General features: G+C 45.0%; 1 protein-coding gene across 3 annotated transcripts in view; it reads right to left on the bottom strand.

Annotated features, from left to right (window-relative positions):
* Glut1 (Glucose transporter 1) overlaps window positions 1–13859 on the bottom strand; it is a 73908-nt gene extending 60049 nt beyond the window's left edge. Inside the window, exons 1-6 of one of the 3 annotated variants that reach the window (XM_075688601.1) lie at window positions 13660–13859; window positions 13169–13236; window positions 12955–13050; window positions 11080–11240; window positions 3033–3157; window positions 2836–2904 (exon numbers count right to left, since the gene is read on the bottom strand). In XM_075688601.1, coding sequence (XP_075544716.1) covers window positions 2836–2904; window positions 3033–3157; window positions 11080–11240; window positions 12955–13050; window positions 13169–13210 — 493 coding nt within the window. In that variant the 5' untranslated portion in view covers window positions 13211–13236; window positions 13660–13859. Of the gene's footprint in view, window positions 1–2835; window positions 2905–3032; window positions 3158–11079; window positions 11241–12954; window positions 13051–13168; window positions 13237–13536 lie in introns of all 3 variants that reach the window. The other 2 variants (XM_075688611.1, XM_075688620.1) reach the window with 2 other exon arrangements.
* Between the last annotated feature and the right edge of the window lie 9667 nt (window positions 13860–23526).

The following is a 23526-nucleotide window of genomic DNA, read 5'->3' as shown; positions in this document are numbered from 1 at the left end:
GAATGCAGCAGCCATGATGACATCGCCTCAATTTGGGCTGGTAAAGCATGAAGGTTGCAGTGGGGCACCTCGATGCTTCTGAGGTGCTGACAGCAGTATCAAATTTGGCAACTGCTGATGTTGCGATCGAGGTGGCAAGCTCACAACAACGCGACGCTGCTTGCTCGACCGAGGTTAGTGCATTGCTATCATCTGAATGTTAAGTCAGATTTGTGAACAAAGGTTCGGCGTTGATGTCGGGAACTTTCGAATTGCGTGATAGCAGTGTCTGGCCTGGCACCTGTGGAAAATTGGCTGGATGCAGCGATGAAGAGTAGGGAAATAGCGGGGCTGTTGGTTGCACTGGGCACAAGTTTTCCAATGCTGAGTACCTAAGTCAAGAAGGAATCGTTGTGGGCAGATGTCAAGGCAGTGTCTTTGGAGAGTGCAAGCTGAGACACTGAACGTGCACTTTGAGTGGGGGCAGAAGAAAAGGGTTCTATGGGAAGAACACTGGTGGAGCTAGGAAGTGCAGTGCACACGATAGCTGGCGGACCAGTCTCACTCGCAGTGTTGCCACAGGATATCCCTCGAAACAGGCACATTGATACGAGTCTCGCCAGCTGCCAACATACGGCTCGCAGCTGTATCATCTCTACGGCTTGGACTGGGGACACCATGTAACTCTGGTGGAGTGCACACCGATGCTTTGGTACACTCAGGTATAGATGCAAGGTGTCGTTGCCGAGAAGTAGTGGGCTCACCAGGGGCGTGATCGGAGATATTTTGTTCGATACGCGTTCTGTTCAGTTGCTGCAACGTCACAGAGTTGCAGTATGCAAAATTTGTGACAGCGGGGCGGAGAGAGCAGCCAATCAGGAAGCGGTGACCTCTCCGGAAGTTTACTTGCGTCGTTTGTCGTCTGCTTGCAAACAGTGTACTACAAAACCAAATGTTTCTCGTCTTCCAAGTGAATTAAATCTTTATCTAAAGAAATGTATTTTTTTCTTCTCAAGCCCAAACACGTTTTCAAATAGTAGTACGTGTGACTACTGCAATTTATAACTATTAGGTTCTTTGCGTCGTCCCTAGGTGGTGTCGCGCACAGCGAGAAGGAAAAAGAAAAAAAAAACGACGGGAAGAGTGGCGCACTTTTCAAGAGGCAGCAACAACATCCCAGTGGCTCGCTGGCACCGATGATCTTGTCGATTTCTCTGTACAACCAACGAATTATTTGTTTCGAGAAACAAAAACGACGCTGGAATTCACTTTCTGCCATCTCTTCAAACGCGTTTCGCACTGCCACCCGCTCTCCTCCTTCCTCTAGAAAAGCCAGCGCAACAACCTAAGTTTCCAACGGAAGCGCCATTTTCTAGAATTAAACTATGAATTGGATTCAAACCTGCCATTCCGCAGCCGAAAAGGCCGCCTGTTGGATCCAATCCAATCCACCAGACGCGCCATGCGAAGCCGTATGATCGCTCCAAACTTCTCAACTCCCGTCGCGTTCGGACGAAATGCTCGGTGGGCGGATGATTGACAGGAGCGTGTCGTCATTTTGACGTCACCAAAAACGGGGCGGCGCCCCGCGGCTGGCGACGTCGGCGCGGAGTAGGCCAATCGCGCGCGCCGGTAACCGAACGAACGCGCCGAACAACCATCTCCGATCGCACCCCAGTTGTGCGGTTGATGGGGTGGGCAATGGGGCGGGAGGTTGTCTGTCGTCGTGGAACGAATGAGACGTGGGAGGCGCAGTTGTATGATGTTCCCACAGTGGCTCCTGTGGTGCAGGTGCAGCGAGAGATATGCAAGCAGTGGTGCAGCTATTACAAAGCGCCGATGGCAAAGAGGAAGACATAGGTTGAACTGCTCCTATAGAAGCGTCAGCCGTTCAAAGAGACTGTGGTGTGCTGCGTAGTTGATGAGGAACTGTTACGCCAAAGTGTTGAAAGAAGGCGGGCTTGAGGCCCTCGTATGTGTTCTGGCCTGGTGGTGGAAGGCCAAGACAAGAGAAGACATCAGTGGGAATTTCATACTTGAGGAACAGGTACTGCCAGAGCTGCGATGACACGCCATTTACATATAGCTGTGCGTCTACCTGCATGAACCACAAAATAGGGCTGTGCAGAGAGTAGGGCCACAGTTGCTGCAAACGCAAAGGGCCGTCGAGCTTCGGTGGATGCTACCTTTCTTCCAGCTGGTCCATGGCTGCAGGCGAGGCTTGGTTGCTGGCGATGCTGAACCGGTCCTTGTTGGCGCTCCAATTATCATGTTTGGGTCACCACTGTCGGGAATTGAGGGATAGCAGCGGAGCACCAGAACAAGAGGATCAGCAAAGGCTTCTAGAACAGAACTGCATGTGCCGTGCCGTGCTTGCACATCAAGCACGCGCCACCCATCTTTATTCACGTTTTTCGCAGCCGGTAAAAAGGTGCCAGCTGAGAGTGCCGACCTTGGTTTCCCTGCCCTGCGGTGACGGTGGGTGCTACAATCTAATGGGAACCTAGTTTTCATTTGGTAATCTACTACAAGGAATGTTCTTTTTCATATGCCCCCAACAAGTGTATACCTTTTATCGCCTTTCAAGGTACAGGTAAAAAGTCCTTGCCAATGAGTAAGATCCTCCACTCAGTTAATACTGTTTATAAAACCAGGAACCATTGTTTACCACACCAAAAAAAAAAAAAAAGTTGTTAACCAGAGTTCAAGAAATCACAAGTGTGCTCAAATGCAATGTGATAATAAAGAAGAAATGAGACAATAAGCAAAAGCAAAAGTCTACATATAAAGGCCACATAAACCTTACTGCATAAACTTATATACACTGAAATCTGTGCAACAATCTTGATGACATACCTAGGCCTCCCCTGAGTGGCACAGGAGATATCTCTAGCAGGTACATTGGCACTAGTGCAGTGTTGAGACCTAATGAAAGAACAGTTAAGATTATTTAACCTCTTGCACACAAAAAAGCAGGACCAGAAAAGATGTGTGAAAACCAGTGCAGAGTACTTAATGGACAATAAAAAATGAAAAGAACCGAGGAAACTTGCCACAATTCATTCCAATGATAAGGCGACCAAAAATGAGCAATTCTATGCTTCTAGAGGCATTGCTGAAACCCATCAATGAGCCTCCAAGGATGCCCAAAATATTGTTGATGAGCATACCCCCTTTCCTGGAAAAGACAGAAACCCAAGATTACCACACATGTCATCACACATGAGGTTAGAAATAACGCTTCATCACTGCCATAACATAATGACCCAAGATTACCACACATTTCACCACACAATGAGGTTAGAAATAATGCTTTGTTGCAATAACATAATGCTTGTGTAAGACAAATACATTTTGAAATACAATATACAGTCAAAACGAAACATCACTGTGATGGCCATTGACAGATACACAGCGAGTTTGAATTACTGTCCTTATTTGTGGCACTGAATACAAAACCCAAAACAGCTCTGTAAACATAGCCTGTCTTCTAACACAATTTTGTCTTCTTGCATTCCAATTTTCATCATCACATTTAAAGTTTTTATCCGCATCTCTACAGTCATCATTTACGAGTCCAATTCTTTTGGAGCAGCTCGAAGCAATACGAGCATTGACTAAAAGTTGAACAAAGAGGACAGGAAATCACCAAGCAATATGTGCACCATTGAACATTGAAAAATCCTGACCACATGAGCAGGCAAAGTTTCTTCATAGAAATATGTGACAATGCACCCGCAAAATAGCACCATGCCTGTAGGGATTCCTGGCTAGCATCATTAGAGCTGTAGAGTCCCAGGATAACTGCCAGTCACAGTATGTAGTTGATGGACAACTCTCCTGTTAACATGCGGGTCTACAACTAGGCACTTATGATGTGCTGGAATCCTTGATTACTGTTATTGTTGCTACAGTATAAGCTTTAATAATATTGCTCAGTTGCAATTTTCTTTTACTGCTAACTGTTTTACTTGTTTGTATACATGCATTCTTGCTGGTGGTTGACCTTGGTCTTGCTTGCAAATAATGACTAGAGAAATAACTAAGCTGTTTGGGGACTCAAAATGAGAAAAGATGCAATGATTTCATAAATACACACAAATGAGAGGTTTCACAACATATGGAATAGAATTCAAGAGCAGCCTACCATATATAATTAAGAACAATGAAGCGCAACGAAGATGTCAGTTCAGTGTATAAAAAATACACTGCGCTGACACACTGCATTTAAATACAATAACTAATGCACTTGTGGCGACACACTCCGCGCATATTTCTGCGCACCCTCCGTCTTCTTATCATTTGGCCCAGCATAACACAGCTGCACGCTGGACTGCATGGTCGATAAAACATAGCGACACCGCCACATCACCCGAGGTATGCATCACCGGCGGTGGCTATAAAAACAGGCTGCCTGGCTGAAAAAGACCGCTTTCTACCTTCCGCTACTGAGATGAACGTAGCGTTGGTATGCCCGTCTGCTGCCATCGTTAGTCGAATAAAGAATCGTTACGTTTTTATGTTGGGATTCGTTCTTCGGCAGACATGACATCCCACACACTGCATTAACTATGAGAAATTGTGAAAACAAAAACATTGTTAGTCTATTACATGTAGAGAATGTGTATGTGTAAGAATGAAACTTCTTTTAATGCTGTCAGCATACACCTAGGTTTTATTTCATATCTATTGGATGGCTCCCATAGCTGTGTACTTCAATGCATCTTGTAGCATTGCAGTTGCCTGCAAGAAAGTTGAGGCTCCAGCCATAAGCATCCTGCACACCTTGGCTCAGTGACTTGCACAATCACAGGACACCATTTCTATACAGTTGTAATAATGATACTGGTACATGGGAGGCCATGGCCATGAGACTCAAATCACTGCTGCTGCCATTGTTTGGCTAGGAGGAGCTTCAGTTTTTTTTGTCTGCCAGTTGCTCCATAGCGAACCATGCAATTTTTTTCTTCCTTCAAAATGCATGGGTGATTTCTTCTTTCTTGTCTATAGTTACTGAGGCACCAGCTACTCCAATTTCACAAATTTTGGAAAACGAAAGTAATGTCTGTATGAGTGTACAATTTACTGTTGCTTTTAAAATATGTGTGCACCTGACACCCATTTAAACTGCTAAACATGCAAACTGAGTGACAGCTCACACATGTTCACACACCTAGCTCTCTGCGACTTCAGCTTGAACTCCTGCCCGTCTTTAGTAATCTTTACTCATCTGCTCTGTATGGTGAAATACATGCCTGCCATTACATTTACTTTTAGATTTTAAATAGATTTCATTGGTTTGCAAATGCCCCTCTGAAAGCACACAGAATTGTGTAAAAAAGCATCTAACACTTAAAACTGCTGGCACCTGATGTTTAGTGCATTGAAATATGTTCAAATTAAAGTTTTAATTGAATTATGGCGCTTTACATGCCAAAACGACAATTTGATTAGGAGGCACACCATAGTGAGGGACTCCGGATTAATTTTGCTCCCCTGGAGTTCTTTAATGCATACCCAATGCATGGTACATGATCATTTTTGCATTCCACCCCACTCGAAGTGTGGCCACCATGGCAGGGATCAAACCCGTGACCATGAGCTTAGCAGCACAATGCCATATCTACTGGGCTACCAGAACGGGTTGTTTAAATAAGTGAAGGGCATACTACAACCTCCTAATGAAAACATTTGTGAGCTAACAAAATGCCAAGCCAAGCAATCAGCATGCCTCTCAATGGCAATGCCGTTTAGGCTAGTAAAACCTTATGCAGCATCACAGTTTGGCGTAACACTCACTCAATTTGCATGCAGAAGAAGATTTGAACCTTTGAACAAGCAGGCAAGAATGCAACAGCTCTCATCTGACTAGACAGTACCACTTTCTTTTTTTTTGCAGGATATTGAGTTCAACAATGAAATCTGCATTTTTAGGATGTGGATCCCAAGGGGAAGGACTGTAAATGGAAGCATGCCTAGTCTACAAATAGCAAAATGTTTGTCTGCAAACCAGATGGGACAATCCCTGTTTTCACAAATAGCTACAATGTCCTGGCTAATGCTGCACAACTGCACCTGCTGCTTTAAATATTTTTTTTTTTAATTATGGGCTGTCGGCCATATGCAACAAATGCTTTAATAAAGATAGGGAAACTTGCGCTGTATTTCTTTCTCCCCTAAATGCCTGCATCTTATTAAATAATATAGATGACACGAAAATATTAAGTTTGGTCCACTCATAAAAATATTTAGTGCATCTGAAAATACAACTGTTATAACCATTCTTCATTATATGTGGATTTAGTTTATAAATTTTTCAAGTAATGTACAGGTGTAAAGGTAAGAGCAGCTCTTATTTTTTCTGGCATGTTGGCTGGCTGTAGTGCAAGAACAGTGCACCTTTGAAAATGGGTTGTTCTGTGGGAATGTACATTCAACCATCCCAAAGCCTCCGAGAATGTACATTATGAACTCACAATCTTGTGCTGTTATTATTAACATCTCAAAACTGCACAGGTGCAACAGCTGCACAAAAACAGTGGCCAAAATGATGAAGCTATGCAGACAATGTGAGATGTACATTTGAAAAAGGCAACAAAGAAGGTGAGGCAAATATGCTTAGCAATTATTTTAATTTTCTCATAATTTGATCATCTAAGTGCATTAGAAAGTTCTCTTCTTTACATAAATGCTGATCAATATGAGATAATTTTAATCCATCTAGTTAAACCTCAATATAACGAAGTAGGTAAAATCAGCTATTGCCTTCGTTATATGAAAATTTCGTTGTAATAAAATTCGACCTTTTACGAAAATAAGTACAGTCACCGATCTATTTTTCTTACACGGAAAAAGGCCGGGAATTTTCCGAATTATCTGGCAATCAAGAAAAGCAAATTTGAATGAGAAAACAATTTATTTTGATGAATCTGGGAGTGGGTTACGAATGAAACGGTTTCATGCCACGTCGACGATATCTTCCCATCGGTGGTCCGAAGTAAGCGAAGCCAGCCACGCTTTCACGTGCACTCCTCCCCCGTGGCTGGTAGCGTCGCCCACACTGGGACGACGCCATTGTGAAAAGAGCCGGCAGCGGGAAGCGAACGTTTCGTCTGCTTCTCGCTCCAACGCGTCACCGAAACTCGACATTACGCAACCTCTAATATTAAACTCGCAGAAAGACAGCTTACATGAAGCCACGCCGTCTCGGCCTGCCCACTCCTTCCACGCGCGGCAGACTACTTCTCAAGCAGGGCGCGCGGCTGCGTATGCGCTGAACCGCGCTTACAGCCATGCGCAGCCACGGCTGAGACGCCCGCAAGCTTAACCCCCTTGCTCCTCGCGTGCGCCTAATCGCGTTACCGCGAGCTCGTTCCCTTCCCCCTATTTCCCTTTGCTCGAGCGGAAGCTCTATTCTCGACATGCATGGCGACTACACGGCCGCCATTTTCCACCACGTTGACTTTCTGGTTGGCTGTCGAAAGCTCACGTGTCTTGAAATTTCTACCGGGAAACGGAAGTTTTGCAAAATGCAATTTTTCTTTTTCATCAAGATGATGAAACGTGACGTGGGGCTGCAAATTTTATCGATTAATATATTTTTCGTGTCCTTGGCAGCTATATTGCGGTGTTAGCGCTTCAAAAAGAAAGTGAGCGGTAGCGCACAGAAGCCAGTGCAATGCACCTGCAACTTCGCGAATATGTGGTGGTGGTCCGTGATACCCGCCATGCCAACTTGCTGATTGGCCAAAGGAATAAGCCTTCTTCGTAAACGTCAATTTGACGTTGCGTGACGTTGCAATTTTTCGCCCTTAATTTGTGGTGCGTCGAACCGCGTGAACTATGCTAATGAGCAGCCATATGCAATGGCCGCCAAGAGGAATGCGCATCGTAACATTTTCTCCGTCGCTTGGCGCCATGAAAATCTTTTGTTCATAATGCGCGCTCATAGTAATTGCATCGCTCTCGCGTGGTGCTGGCATTTGTGTTTAGGGCCATCATTTTTTGTTTAAATGACGCGTTTATATGAAATATTGGCTGAACATAGCAAACTTTCTGCAACGTAGTCTGTTTTTCACTGCTGCGTTTGTGTTGTAAGCAAGATTAATGCCTTCTCCCACAATCAGAAGTCATGAGAACAGCGCCTTTTTTATTTATAAACAGGAATGTACGTAAGGCGGCGCCTTGAAGTTTGCTCACGCGGTGCGAGTAACCAGCGAACTGAACAAGAGATGGCAGCGCCGGCGCTTGCGTCGCGCAAGCGGATACCTCTGGCGCGAGGAACGCTATCGGTGATATTCGGCCGCTTCTCAGCCAGCCGAGGCGTTGCTTCTGCGGCTGGGGCCCTTCTGCACTGCCGCAGCCACAGACGCAACGCTGGATCACCTCCTGGGGACCTGTTCGGGCCTTCATGAGGCCCGCACCTAAAACCTGCGCGGCCTTGGATACCACCCAGGTCGACCACCTGACTTAACGCGATGGACGCACGGACCTCTGCACCGGCCGCTCCTGGACTTCATCCAAGAAATAGAGCTGTATCTCTTTATTTAATTTATGCCGTAGGGCATACTGCCGCCAAAAAAGAAGAGTGGAGTCGCTTGCGTTTCGCGAGACAACGATAAAGTGGCCTAGAACGTGCGCTCATCACCACTGGTTGGTCGCGTAAGTTTTCCCGAGGTAGAAAACAAGCGCGTTGGCGCCAACATACGATGACTCATTCCGTTTCCAGGGGACACGCATCCTAGCTAATGAAGCAAACGACGGCTTGTACGCAGCAGACGACGGAAGCGAGAAGCGTTTTTGACGGAATAATCGTGCGCTTTGAGCTAGCTACTTTTTACTGAGGAAAATTGTTTTGCTTTATCAAGAACGTTAGGTTCAGTGCCTACATTACAGTTTCTGAGGCAAAATGTGAAGTTTGCGCCACGTTACGAAAGCAAAACTGGGCCAACAGCGCCATTATGTAGGCGTCGCGCCTACGTTACGCCTCGAAGAATATGGCGGAATGTCCAGAATAGAGCCCCGGGAAGGCGGCACACGTGATGCCACCATCTCTGTCTCATCCTCGCACCCAAAGCACAAAGTGTGTGGGGCGCGATAGGATCTTATTGCACGTGGTCTTTATACGGAACACGATGCGGCTCCACTTCGGCGGTCGCTCTTGTCGTGCCGCGCGTGATTTGAGAGGTACTTTTGCAAGCAGCCGCTTGTAGTGCAATAATTGCACCATCTGCGTCAGCGGAAGTTTCCATTTATTGTCTGGGAATTCCTCTGCGGCGGGTGCGAAATTTCTTTATATCGAAATCGTATACCACACTTCGATAAATTGAGGTTCTAAATACATGGTGTTATAGACAAGCGGTTATGAAAAGTTAAATACTTCGTTATATCGAGAATTTCGTTACACTGAAGTTCGTTATAACAAGGTCAACATATATTACTATGGAGCCCTTAACAACAAAAATAGAGGAATACAGATACAGACTTTCATGAAGAACTTCGCCTTATTATTAAAATAATTTGCAATCTAAAGGGGCACTGCACCTCAGGAACTCGTCCGATCGCGTGTCTCATTTGAATTGTATTTCGTTATCTGTGTTTGCCGTTCACTAGTTCTGAGAACTCAACTTTACCCATACTAAGACGTGACAAACATAGCTTTATTAAAAGCAATGAACCTTTATTGTTGGGTGGTGCACGTGGTTATCATAACAATGGTACCGCTTTCAAACACTGTGGCTAGTGCAGCTGCAGCTAGTGGTGGGAAGGTCACACTAGGAAGAGAGCTTCGGGTACCACAGCATGTAAGCCGCATTTTGATTGAAAGCAGCAGAAGTCCTCTGCGGACAAGTTAAATGTGAAAGAATAATCCTTTCCCATCATTTGCTTTTATTCTGAATTTGTAAGTTGAATAACTTTGTCAGCGTTGATTTCTGCAGTTTTAATAAAAATCGCTAAAGATGAAGTCAAAGGAACATGTACGACAGGACTGGCGCTTGAGAGGATAGAGCCCATAGTAGAAGAAATTTGTTGCAACAATACCTTGATTTGGGTGCGTTGGTTCATCTTGACAGTTTTCATAAAAAAATGCTAAAAACGAAGACGAAGGAACACATACGACAGGAAGGAGATGCAGATGTGTTCCTTCAACTTCAGTCTTTGTCTTTCGCGCTTGTTATGAAAACTGTCAAGATGGACCAACTCGCCTAAATCAAGGTATTGTTGCAACAAATTTCTGCAATTCCTTTCTTTTTTTTTTTGTATTTGCCTTGCGATAACACAAGGAATGCATTGTTATGGAGAACTTGGCAGGTATAAAATGGTCGCAGGTTCCCTTTATGTCTATATGGTGTCCACAAAACAGTCCTTGAGCTTCTTACTAACACACAGTTATCTTGGCCCAAATAACTAGAAATCACATTTCCAGTCCATAATAGCTAGACTGCAAAGTTCACAGTGATGCTGCTGGCTGAAAGGCACCAAGAAAAATGTCTACAAAAGCACTGATAACCAACACTGAAAACCGTTGATCACTAGTGTTTGATTTCCTATAGACCATTTAGCTTTTATAAACAGAGACACTGGCAGGCTTCCAGTTTTCACAACAGAAATTGAGAAAGCAAGACACATTGGCAAACCGCCGTCGTACATCAAACCACAGCCCCGCAAATCTTCTACAATTTTCATCAACATGTAAACACAAGTTTATAAATTAATTTCAATATATAATACATACAAAATTAATATTATCTGTGCTTGAAGCATGACGAGCATTTCTTTTATTCGAAAACATAAAGGGGCATTTTCTACATGAAGTTAACTTAAAAACACACTTTTTTTGCATAAATGATGTTTTATGTGTTCTCTGCTTATGGGACACGGGAATGAAAATTTGTTGCAGACTGCAGACTCATTGCTTCCAAGGCACGTGTAAAATCGTCTACAGCATGGCAAGGAAGGAGTTACTACGTTGCACAAGACTACCATAGCTATATGAAAACCTAAAGCACAAGCACACACATTGAGACATGCAGCCTTTTATCTTTTCCCAGTGCAAGAAAACAAGGAATGAAAGAAGAAAAAGGCTTTTATGCAACTTACCTCCCAAAACGATTTGCCATCATGCCTCCAGAAATGCCTCCAACCATGCCTCCAATGGCAAATACAGCAACAGTGATTGCCCACAACCAGTCTTTGAAGTTCTTGGGTATCTGCATTCCCGTCCGCTCTTGATACACATTTGAAATAAAGTCTTCTAGTACCTGAGGATAGAAGAAAAAGGCGAAGACAACATAAGGTGTGCAGAGAAGCAGAGAAATACCACAGTAGCAATTGCACAACCTGCATATGTTTGCTATTCAATAATGCACACAGAGAGAGAGAGAGAAGAAACATTATTCAATTATAAAAATAGATATACTTAACATATAGAAGCTAATGCTTAAATTAAGGGTCCACCATGCAACATAAAAAAACTTATTATGGTGCACAGACTATACCACGTAAGAAAAAGAAAAGGAGTGTTTACAGAGTGCACACAGACTGTGCAAAAAATTATTTGAAATCCTAATTGACAAACGTAAATAAAATCACTTTCAAAAGCTATAGGTTTTCAATGAATCTCCTACCTGCCTGTATTTTGTTGAGATCATACAAATGTCACTTTTGGGCGTGAATGTAGGCCTGGTTCATTTATTATAGGTCGGCTACCTGGACCAGTTCACAATTATGTTCACTCCATATAGAGCAATAAATAAGTAGTATAGAATACTAACCGCGAACTGGTTGTGCACAAATGCCAGTTCAACAGCCCTAACTAATGGGCCTTCACCAAGTTCAATTTTCACACCAGTAAATATAAAAGATTTCACTACACCGACTCATATACTATATTCAGTTATTTGAAAGAGTGCCGACACCAAATCACCAAAATTCAAGCACAAGATGCTAGTGTTGATCGATTCCTTTGTGCCCATCGGCTTTACTTTGATACTTCTACCGTTAAAGCACAACACATCCCGATTTTTTCACTGACACTTGTGACCATAGACCTCCCCACACTAATACTGATAAGGCAAATTAGGTGGGCTACAGGGAGCAGGGCTCTTGAACTCTGCATCTCCATCCTGAAGTGCATTGGCTCTTATCATATAACAGCCTCAACACGAACTTTGAAAAAATTCAAACAGTGCATCTATATTCAAAGAGTTCTAAGGGCCCTTGAAATTTTTTCAATAATATAATGCATCAATGTTCTGAAGGAGATGTACAACACCAGAATGCCTTTATCACAAAGCCCCTGCAGCAGCTGCACAGACTGGGAGCAGATGAGAACCTGTTCTGAATATCTTCATTGAATGCAAGCAACATATTAATGGGTCGGTTAATTCCAAACACCATTTGCCAACAGCTGCCCAGCTATCAGAAGATTTGAGCAGGCCAATAAGCCAAGACACTATCTTCAATGGTAGCAGGAATGATGAGCTCATCAATTCAGGCCAAAAACGACAGAAGTACTTGAGAATAGAACTGGTGCATTAAACTTTCCTCACTAGTACAGACCCAAAAATAGCAATATCGCTGCAATACTATGTCTGCACAGCAGATGTTGCACTGCATTGCAAAAGTAATCCTCAGTGCAGATCTTGGCATAAATCCACAGCTTGCTATGCTATGCAATGAAGTTTGCTATGCAATAACGACATAAGTTTGCTTGTATTCTTAAGATATCAGTTCTGTGGTTAATCAAAAAGCAAAGTATCAGCTTTAGCATGTATTGAGTGCAGACTTGAAAAGCAAAAAATTCCTAACATTTAGTTAGCGGCATGGCAACAGTAACACAATGTCATGCCGAACATATATTTAGTGCTTACCATTAACCTTTTCTTTTAATGTACCATAAGCTTGTTTATGTCAAGACGTTCTAGAGTCTCTTGATAAATTAAGCACTAGCTGACAAAAGAAAGTTTTACTTACCTGTTGTGGAGCATTGATTACACCTAGATTATAGCCGAACTGAAACATCCCTAGGACGGAAGCGAATATGGCTAGGACCAGCATACATGTCAGGCCCTGGAAGTACACAGGTAGAAGCAAATTAACACCCACAAGTAACGGTACCTTACATTCCACTTTCGCCGCCTGTAACTTTGCTCCAAACACGTCCCACTTAAACCATTATTCAACTTACCTCTGGGCACCGACAGCAACTGCTGCACCTACACCAACACATGAAGTCCCCGGGATCCTCGCCACTGCCTGAAACATGCAAAAGTTTCAATGAGAAAAGTGACGGAACGCCCAACAATAACTAAACTATCGTTGGGCTCGAATGAGATCAACGGCAAGCACGAAGAACGAAAACATTCCTGACGAAGCAAGTTGCAACACGCGCTTGCCTCAGGGCATTCCGAAGATGCGAAGCGGCCTTCAAACGACAAGCTATAGTTATGTGGGTAAACAACACACGCTTCATACATGCTCATCTTGCGTTAACGCTTACAGGTGCGACGCGCATAAAGCAAGTGTACAAATAATTGCAGGAACTCGAAAACTTACGATCAAACGACTCACGCTCGCTACTGTATGGTATGCAGACGCACTTGCGACAACCGCAAACACTAGCGCACGCTTTCCGAGCGCTACGAAAGCGAAGAGCGGCGAGGCAAGCACAACACTCACCCCGCAGCAACACACGGCGCACCGGCTAAAGCCCGTGAAAAATAGCGCCAGCAGCACACCAGCGCCGCGATAAGTCAATTCGTGCGCCTGAAAACAATCCCTCCGTTCGATGCATCGTTACCGTCGTTACTTCCACTAATCCTTTTTGCACCGCATAACATGCAGTCCATCTAGACCTCGGGCCAGGGTTGGGCTGGTTGAGCAGGTGGTTGCGGGCTGACGGGAAGTGGCGGGAAAAATCAAATGAGCACTCATCCAACTCCATGCGCAGTTTCACCCGTTGTTATCTACTGCCCAACTCAGAATTTTGCGCTCTGCAATGTAGCAACACTAATACAAAGGATGGGATAACTTGCCAGATCAAGAGACAAGGTTTGTGTGGTCGGTAGAAATAATCAGCTTTTGGTCATTATTTTTCTTCTTTTATTACCAGAATGAACTAGAACGAACAACGAGCGAGCGCGGACGGGTGCACCCTCGGGCACTGCCATAGAATAAACAACTGGCACTGCCGGTGTTGCTCGGGCCATAATCAAATAATGCTGCGCATAGCTGCACGGAATATCGACACAAGTTTGCCCCACCTGCTCTGTTTTTGTTTTCTTGTCAGGAAGTGTGTTGAAAATAAAACAATTCTCGTGCAATGGCAGCTGGCGAGGAAATATATATATATACACGTTTGTCTCTTCGGAGCGAGGCATACACTGAAGCGTGCGTAGTGGGCGCGGTTTGTAACGGATAATGAGCAGGCACGGCAGTGCTCGCTCCTGGCGATTGCGGGCCGGTGGGAAAGCTGATACGCAACAATAAACGAGAACATGAAAAGGTGCCAACGTTGGGGTAGGCAGTCTGGCAGGTCGACGGTGGTTGACGGTGAAAAGTGTTGTCATTGGGGTGACGTGGAACCATGCATAACAGGAAGTCTTGTGGATTCTGACCACTGGGAATCGGACGCTTTTGAAAGTGGACGAACGGCGCGACCGACTTGCGTAATTTGCTTTCTAGATTCTTGTTCTCGAAACATCCCCACCACATGACATTCCGCAAGAACCATCCTTACCCCTAAATGCAAACTTAATTATAAATAGAAAAAGACTGGGCATAGATCGAGAAAAAATGGGCTAGTTTGCACACTTTATCAAAGAGACCTCGACGAGTGAACACACAAACCTGGGTCTTCACGCCCAGGCGAACATTAATGGATTAATTCTACGTACGATTTATGGGGAAGCATTTTCTTCTTTCGGGGAAAGCACATAGGACCCAGATAGCATCAACAAGGGGCTCCCGTTTGCTGCGTGTGGCAAAGTACCATCAATATGGGGATCTATTTTTCGTGAAAGCAATGGCGACCCAGTTCCAATAATAATAATAATAATAATAATAATAATAATAATAATAATAATAATAATAATAATAATAATAATAATAATAATAGTTCAAGCGCGAAACAACGACGTGCGGCGTGAGCAAGAAACAGCATCGTTGGCAGATGCAGACTTTGCTGCATACCGGTTTCCGATATCTGAGTTGATCTGGCCATGGTGCAAGATAACGTGCAGTCGGATCGTCGGACACCGGCACTTAGCCGACTGCAGGTGTCTGAAAGTACATTGTTCGACCGATAGGATATCTGTTTTACCGCCCATTGTTTCGAGGTGAAGAAATTTGGTCTGTTTCTTTGTTATGGTAACCCATTCCTTTGAGTCGTTTCTCTATAATAATGCTAAAATTGTTATAATTTCTTAAAATATTTTAGCAGAGCTTTTGTCAGTGTCCCTCACGATAAGTTAATATTGTGAATCTTGGAAGATTTCGCATTCCTGAACATGTATCTTGAATTGCAGCATGTGCACGCCCGACTAATCGCGAACAATTTGTGGACGTGGGTGGCCATGACTCAGGCTGTCTCCTCTGATCACATGGGGAGTGTTCTGCAGAGCAGTGTCTTAGGCCGTTTATTGTTTTTATATATGTTAATGGTATTGTTAATGAAATCAAGTCATGCGTTCAAGTAAGTAGTTTGCCGGCGATTGCGTCGGTGCAATCAGATATCTCATTCCCGTGACCAAGGTGACTTCAACACGAGTCCAACTAACATATTTCACAAGTATAAACAATCGGGCATGATCATTAATGCGGAAAAGAAGTTGATATTTAGGAAAAGGTACCATTTTCATATAGTTCTAAACTATAGGCTCTTCGCCATTCCAAAAGTGACTAATTACAAATACGATGAGCAAAACGTGAACAAGGTGAATGCAGGAGCCAACGTTTCGACAAGTGGACTTGTCTTCTTCAAGGCAACGTACGCTTTCCTCGGCACAGTATATATAAGTGGGGTATACAATACAAATACGGCATACAAATACGTTACAAATATCTTAATAACACTAGTGGAAGCACCTCTGGAGATAATATACATTTTAGACAATAAATTTAGTTATATTTGTTAGGTCAAGTTGTATATTCTTGTTACCCTTTGTGGTTAATATGCTCGTTCAGAAACGAGTGCTTTGGTAAGGTCCTAATATTAACATTATCCTATGTACCTAATGCTTTTTGTTAGATATACTCAACTTACCTTTTTATATTTATGTTGTTCACATGTCCGCACTTTATTGTTGCTTGCTGTTTTTGTATAATTAGTATGTTTAAGTAATAATAAAAGCTTCCCTTGTCAGTTCTTCCTAAAGGTAATATTTTTTATTTAGTAGCGTGTATATATAACTCCACCATTGCTTTTGAAATAAGCTTCACTTGGCTTATGGAGTTACTTTGACTAGCAAACCTGTCCTTTCCCGTATTAGCAAGACATGCGCTTCCACTTTTCGTAAGCTGTGTTTGTGTTTCCTTTTTTAAATATAATCTTTAAAAAAAGCTGCTTCTAATGTCAAGCTGCTAGCCTATGTTATATTTATCCGGCCCTAATTAGAATATGCCTGCGTGGTCTGGGACCCCTGTACTCAATGCAATCTCAACAATCTTGAACGAACTTAAAGGTGGGCTCTCTGGTTTGTGTACAATAAATTCTCTACACTTGATTCACCATCAGAACTAATGAAATCTAATGACATTGCATACACAGAAAGAAATATCGCCTTGAATTCCTCCGCCAACCACTTTAAAAAAAAAAAAAAGCTAGCCCTCGACCGTTGATCGTATGTGGCGCACCTTGTAACCAAGCATACTCGACACCGCCGTGTCGGAAGGGTGCTTTGTGCGAAACGATAGAACTAACAGAATGAAAGGGTGCTCGGCACTTCAACATTTTAAGCAAGTAAAAAGCCATATGGGTTTATTTCCCTGATGTTTGCACCATTGTTCGAGCAAGTCATACGGTCACAGCAGGCTGCGGATGTAGTCATGCTCACCCAGGATTTTTGTCTGGAGAGGGGTGAGGGAGAGGCGTCATGAATGTTGTGCACCAACATGCCGTCGTTGTCAAGCTGTCGTCGTCATTCCATTGCCTTACAGATATTGTGACCATTCTTTCGTTGTCACATGATCGTCATCTTTCCGCCGTTTTTACTCTGTTGCTGTCACTGCGTTCTCATGGCGTCATCTCGCCGTCTTCGAGCCGTCGTCGCCATACCGGCGTCATCATTCCATCGTCGTCCCACCCATTCTCGACATCGCGTCGTCATCATGACGTCGCCGTCATGCCATCGTGCTCGTTCCGTTGTTGTCATTTAATCGTAGCGAATGCACCTTCGTCATCCCTTTGCCGTCATGCCATCGGTGATACACCGTGGTCATATACAGTCGTCGTCGTACCACTGTAATCGTTTTAATATCGTCGTCACAATGTCGTCATGACATCGCCGACATTGCAGCTCCGTCAATACCCTTGTCCCACCATCGTCGGCATACCATCGATGTCACTCCATCGTCGTCATCTCATGGCCGTCATGCAGTCGTCGTCACACCATTCGTCCGCATGTCATGGTCGTCACGCCCAAGGAGGTTGTATAAAACTTATGGAGTGACAGTCCCACCCACCGCCTACGGGAGCGAGTGCATGAAGCCACCGGCGGCCATAATGCTAGAGGCAAAAGAACGTGGATCCAGCAAAGGCGGCCGCAGTATACAGGACGTTTTTTTTTAGCTGCACCAAATTTTTAAAGTAAGAAAAAATATGTCACAGTAACGTTATGTTTACCATTTGAGTGTACGGATAGGCAGCCTCTAGATACAGAGCAATTTCCACAATTACGTGCATAATTAGGGAAGTTACGGTAATTAACGTTCTAATGATCAACAATAGGTGGCTGCAGCAAATGAATACTTTGGGGCCCGTCCTCGACACTACCTATCCCAACAATCAAATTTTGACAAGCGGATTTCATGTGAGAGCTACGCGAACAACTAGTTCCCCTTGGCAGGCTCCTTGAAACCGAAACTGGCTGGAAAAAGAGCGTCTGTGTCGTCGATGTCGCCGCCCCCCTGCCTTTCGTCACGTCTCCGAGGTCACCACCGGTCCGGCCCCGCGAGCAGCTTGCGTTATCTCCTTGTAGTCTGCAGCGTTAGCCTCGCGCTGTAATGCCGGCGGGCTGCCGAATTTCCTTCGTCATTCCTTTGGGCCCCTGAAACGGCATTTCGCCTGTGAAAATGGACACGTGGCGCCCAACGGAATGACGGAGCCAATAAACACGGCGAACGTAAGCAGGGCCGGATTAAGAAAAATGGGGGCCCTGGACTAATGCGCATGCAGGCCCCCTTTCCCTATACTGACCCCCCCCCCCCTGTCGCCTGCTACGCTACTAGAAATATGCCATGTTTCATTTTAATTCCACCAAATTAAGAAGAACGAAGTGCGATCAACGGGATCGTTATTATTGTTATTATTATAAGGAAAACAACAAAGCTTGCTTGAAACGCGTGCTGTTGTAAACACCATCACATATGTCCACTTTGTGATTAATCTGCATCCTGTTTTCAGCAAAAGCTAGACTTTAAGGAAAAGTTTAGTGCACTCAAAACGAACAAGGACGTAGAAAAGACAACACAGCTCAGATGTCGATCCTTCTGAAGCTAGGATTTGTTTGCATCACTAAGTTGAATCCCGTGAGGAGACGCGTGGTTGTATCCAAAACATTCTTTATTAAAATTCAAGCATCAGACTGCAGTAATTGTTATATACGGTACTCTATAAATATGCAATAGATATATACAATATTTAAGGCAACACAAACACCATAAAAAATGTACTAGAATACAGATGAAAATTACCAGCTGTAATTACAAAACATTATTTGAAAATATTTTCGTTAAAGGTAAGACAAGCAAGGACGACACCAAATAAACGTGGCACTATCAAAAACAACAAAAATATAGTTCTTTATAAGCACGCTAAATATCACAAGAACAACAAACAAGAGACGAACAACGAAGATTTGCATATCTTGAATTACACTGCTCAGCGTTTCCATGGCAACGTGGAGGCTGAGAGGCGACACAACGAACTTATTGGAACTATTCATGTATAGCGCAAACAGTCCTCTTTTAATATGGCATCTATCGCGCTTTCGCTTTGGCGAAATCAGATATAGTCTGTTCGAAGGATAGATCGCGGAGGAGGTCACTTTCAATGGACATGATAGCAAGCGAGTCCACCTTGTCAAGGAGGCTCAAACGAAGGCGATTTTTTATCAGCGACAACTTGGAAAACGATCGCTCAGTCTCACAGTTTGCCACGGGTACGTTTACATTCGCAAAGCAATAGAAAGGGTCGGAACACATCAATAAGCTTTCTTTCGTGCAGCAACTTCATTATTCCCAGGGGACTCGTGTCTGGCACACAGAGTTGTGCAGAAAGTTCGCAAACTGAACGATTTCAGCGGAAAATGCTGGCGCCAAATCATTTTTGTAGGTTTTCACCAGCTTCTCAGCCTCCTGTGCCCAAAGAGGCCTCGCTCCCAACTTCTGTCAGCAATATTAAGAAACCGAACCTTTCGCAGAGTTCAGTGTAGGCAGCCTTTCGCATTCGCAAAGCAGAGCTTAGACTGTCAAGTACAACATTGTAGGTCTCTACGATAAACTTTTTTCTACCTTGTAGTGGACTATCGCTTTTTCCGTCCGGGTGCTTACTCAAAACGATGCGCTTGCCCTCATCCTGATAACATTGATTGGTACTTAGCGTGCGTGCTCTCTCTTCGAAGGTATCAAAGAGAGGTCGCAAAGAATTAACAAAGGCTTCTAGAGAGCTCAGCAGGTCTACAGCAGTTGAAATGTGTAGGCCTGGTTTCTGAAGTGCTACGCTCGTTTTGTCAAAGCGCTCCAAGATTTCACTCCAGAAAATCGCCATGAATGCAGTCTCTAGTTTTGTCATTTTCTTGAAGAGAGAGTGCGCTTCGTTCCTAGTGTCACCGTTTTCTTCCTCGTTCTTTGATATAGCTTAAAGACTATATCTGTAAAGCCATTCTGAAATTTTTCAGAATGGCCTTACATGATTCAGCGTGTCTTGACCACCTGGTCTCAGAGAGACTTTTTTTCAGAACAAGCTGCTGGCCAGTTCCCCCCATGCTGTCCAAAAGATACCTCCATCGCTTAGGTGAGGCAGCAAAGAACACATACAGTCTCTGAATTACAGTGAAAAATTTGACTGCCTCAAGGCAACTGTCAACGCTATATACACGCGCCAACTAAGTTCAGTGAATGACCAGCACAGGGGACACAGACTGCCAATTCGTTCAGGTGTTTGATTTGAGCTTGCAGTCCTTTGTATTTTCCTGACATATTACTCGCATTATAATAAGCTTCGGCCCTACAATCATCAATTGAGATGCCATTGGTCGTCAAGAGGGACATCACAGTATCGAAAAGATACAAGCCGGTATGCTATTCAATTGGAACAAATCCAAGAAAGCGCTCGTACACTTTCACATTTAAATAGTATCGTAAAATAACTGACAGCTGATCAACGTGAGTAAGGTCTGGAGTCGAATCAACAATTAAATGAAGTATTTTGCGCGTTTCACTTCTTCAACGAGACGTTCCTTGACAGCCTTCGCCATATGCTCGATAAATTCATCACAAATGGTTTTTGACAGATACGATGGGTGACATTTTCCTTTGTTCCCGTAGCGTTTGATGTGCTCCTCTAGAAAGGGATCAAACTTGGCAATGGCCTGAAGCACTCCCATATAATTGCCATTTCTCGGTGAACCGAAAATCTCCTCACTGCCCCTAAACGCTAGGTTGCGCTCACCTAGAAGCTTAACTACAACGACTACGCGCTTCAACACCTCTGTCCAGTAAGCGGTCTCTGTGACAAGATGCTTAACCAGCTCCTTGTCAACTGTGATGCTCGAGTTAGAGCGGGCGAGCCATGCTGCCACGTAGTTCCGGTGCTCGACGCTATTTTCATGTACGCAAACCTTTTCTTCTGCTCTTTTCCAATGAGAAAAGCAGTGCGTGGTGAAAGCACTGGGGTTGCTTGAAATCGAAAATAGTTTGCACATGAAACAGTAAACGGATCCTTTGGACTCCGAGTACATTAACCAGTGCCGCTCGTACGCCTCCCCGTTTACAGCCTTTCGCACGAAAATATGAGGTGACATATAGCGTTTCTGAGTTTTTTATTGCCTTTCGGAAGACGGAAAATTTTCTGCCCGATTTTGAAAATACGATGGCCCTTTCTCAAGGCATACACTCCGAAAGCTGTAAGTAAATAACGTCCGGCCACTTAGCAGGGTCACTTCGGAGAATCTCGCAGCGTACATCTTGCTGCGGGGGCGTCTGTACTTCTCTGTTGCCGCAACGAGAAGCCGTCTCATTCGTCCTCTCGAGGCACACTTTGTGGGTGGGAACATGATTATTTGAAGCCAAACTAACAGGAAACAAGTGAGTCGGTTCTTGGAGTGTTGTTTCCTGCCGCTCGTCAGTAGAAGGAGGCTCATTGGGGAGGTTTGGTACCTGTTGATCAGCAGTAGTAAAAATCGGGCGTGGCGGACCGGACAACTGGAGCTCTGTAGCAGGGGCCCTGCTGAGTAGCATAGACGTTGCTGACTCAGGAACAGGACAGCGCTCAGTTAGCGTCGGTTGCTCAGAAATATGGACGACCGAGGTTGGCACCGTTTTCACAGGATCCAGACAACCAAGATGAGTCAAACCTTGCTTTTTGCCAGGAAACCGTGGTGATGGAGTTGGCAAATCCTCCACAGAAGCACAGTCGGTACTATTGGGAGTTTGACACGGACTCGGGGTGGAGCGATCATACTGCTCCGTAGAAGCTGCATTCAGTAGGTACTTTGTCACCTTTGGTAGCTTCTTTTCACGCTCTTCTCTTTCTAACTTCGCCTTTCGTTTAGATGCACCACACTGATGCTTCCGACCGAGCATTTTCGCATGAATGGCTGCTAATTGTTCACCGGGCACTTTGTCAGTCCGACGCGACCGCAGGTGTCCAACGGTGGCCGTCCCGATGACTGGCGCACGCTGCCTGGATGGTCCGTGGCTGGCCGAGAATGGTGCGTCCCCCGGGAGCTCCTCAGCGGGCGGGCTTATGCAAGCTTAACCGGCGGCTCGGGTCTGAATCGCAGCCCGCGGTCAACTTCCTTAGATAGACGTGCGCCGCGTCTCTCTGTAACTAGCGCCAAAGCAGGCGTTCACATACGCATAGAGTTCCTCGTACAAATTCCCTCCTCCGTACAAACCAACTCCTTCTCCCGTTAATTCCGGTCTCGTCTTCCTATGGACTAGGAGCAATCGTCTGTTCTGGGAGGTTCTCGATTTTTCTTTCGCCCCGTCGATGCCGAGCGCGAGGACGAAGGGGAGAGGGCGACTCTTAGCGCGGGCGAAGTAACGCGCCCTCCGTCGCCTCTGAGTCATCTTTTTCTACTTCTTTCTGGAAAGTTCTGCGGCCAGTCTTACCTATTTTTTTCCGTCGAGCTCGCGCGAGGGTGCGCAGCCACTAGGCAGGAATGGGCCCTGGAGACAGGCCCTTGTGTCCAGCTCTCCAACTTCCCCCTTCACTCTTCCACAACCCTAGCCCGAGCAGTGAACATTCCATGCCCCACGGCACGCGGACAAAAGCTCGTGTGACGTCTTCTTTCCTTTCCTGCTCAGACTCTGCTGTCAGACTCATCATCATCTGCTATCGAACTCATCCTCCCCCGCCGAAATTACCATCACGGTAAAGAAAAGTCGAATGGGAGGCACTGTTGGGTACTGCAGCACATCCTTTCTATGAGAAGGACAGCGGCGGAACTATTTGAGAGGTGGAGGGTGGCCTGGTGGTGACGAGGGGCAAGGGAGATTTAGGTCTTCAGCCTACATTCCACGTTTTAGGTGTTTCCCCCTTGCCCCCCCTCTCCAGACAGCACTGGACCGACGGACTGACAGGAAACCACGAAAACGCTTCCAAGCAAACGCACCTCTCTTCGCAAGCAAGAGGGCCCCGCCGGGGTGGCGGGGGATTCCTGTTTTTGCAGCTCGAAAAGCTATCCTCAAATGATCAGGCTAAACGCATGCTGTTACATTAGGCGGGGGGCCCGTCTGCTCGTTCTGGTTTTCTCGCTTCATACATGTCGCTCGAAGTTCCGTTGCCCATGGTTCCATATACTAATCAGGTTAGAATAAATGGGCCCCCTTCTCCTACTGTCCGAGGTGAGGCCCTGGGCTGCAGCCCCCTTAGCCCCCCACCCCCACCCCTTAATCCAGCGCTGAACGTAAGGTTCGGGCTTCTTGCCTCAAGCAAGATCGCGGCGACCGGCTTCACTTTTGGAGAGCCACCTCCACTCCAGAAGCTTATGCATATAACCTCCTTGGTCAAGCCGCCGTCGTCATGCCATTGTCGTGACTCCAGCGTCGTCAGTCATCATTCATGTAGCCATCGTCACACCCAGGGAGGTTAAAAAAATAATT

Source organism: Dermacentor variabilis, chromosome 1 (assembly GCF_050947875.1).
Source record: "Dermacentor variabilis isolate Ectoservices chromosome 1, ASM5094787v1, whole genome shotgun sequence".
In the NCBI taxonomy this organism is placed as follows: Eukaryota; Metazoa; Arthropoda; class Arachnida; order Ixodida; family Ixodidae; genus Dermacentor; species Dermacentor variabilis.
The sequence above is the reverse complement of the archived record's forward strand: the minus strand, read 5'-3'. Positions and strand labels throughout refer to the sequence as shown.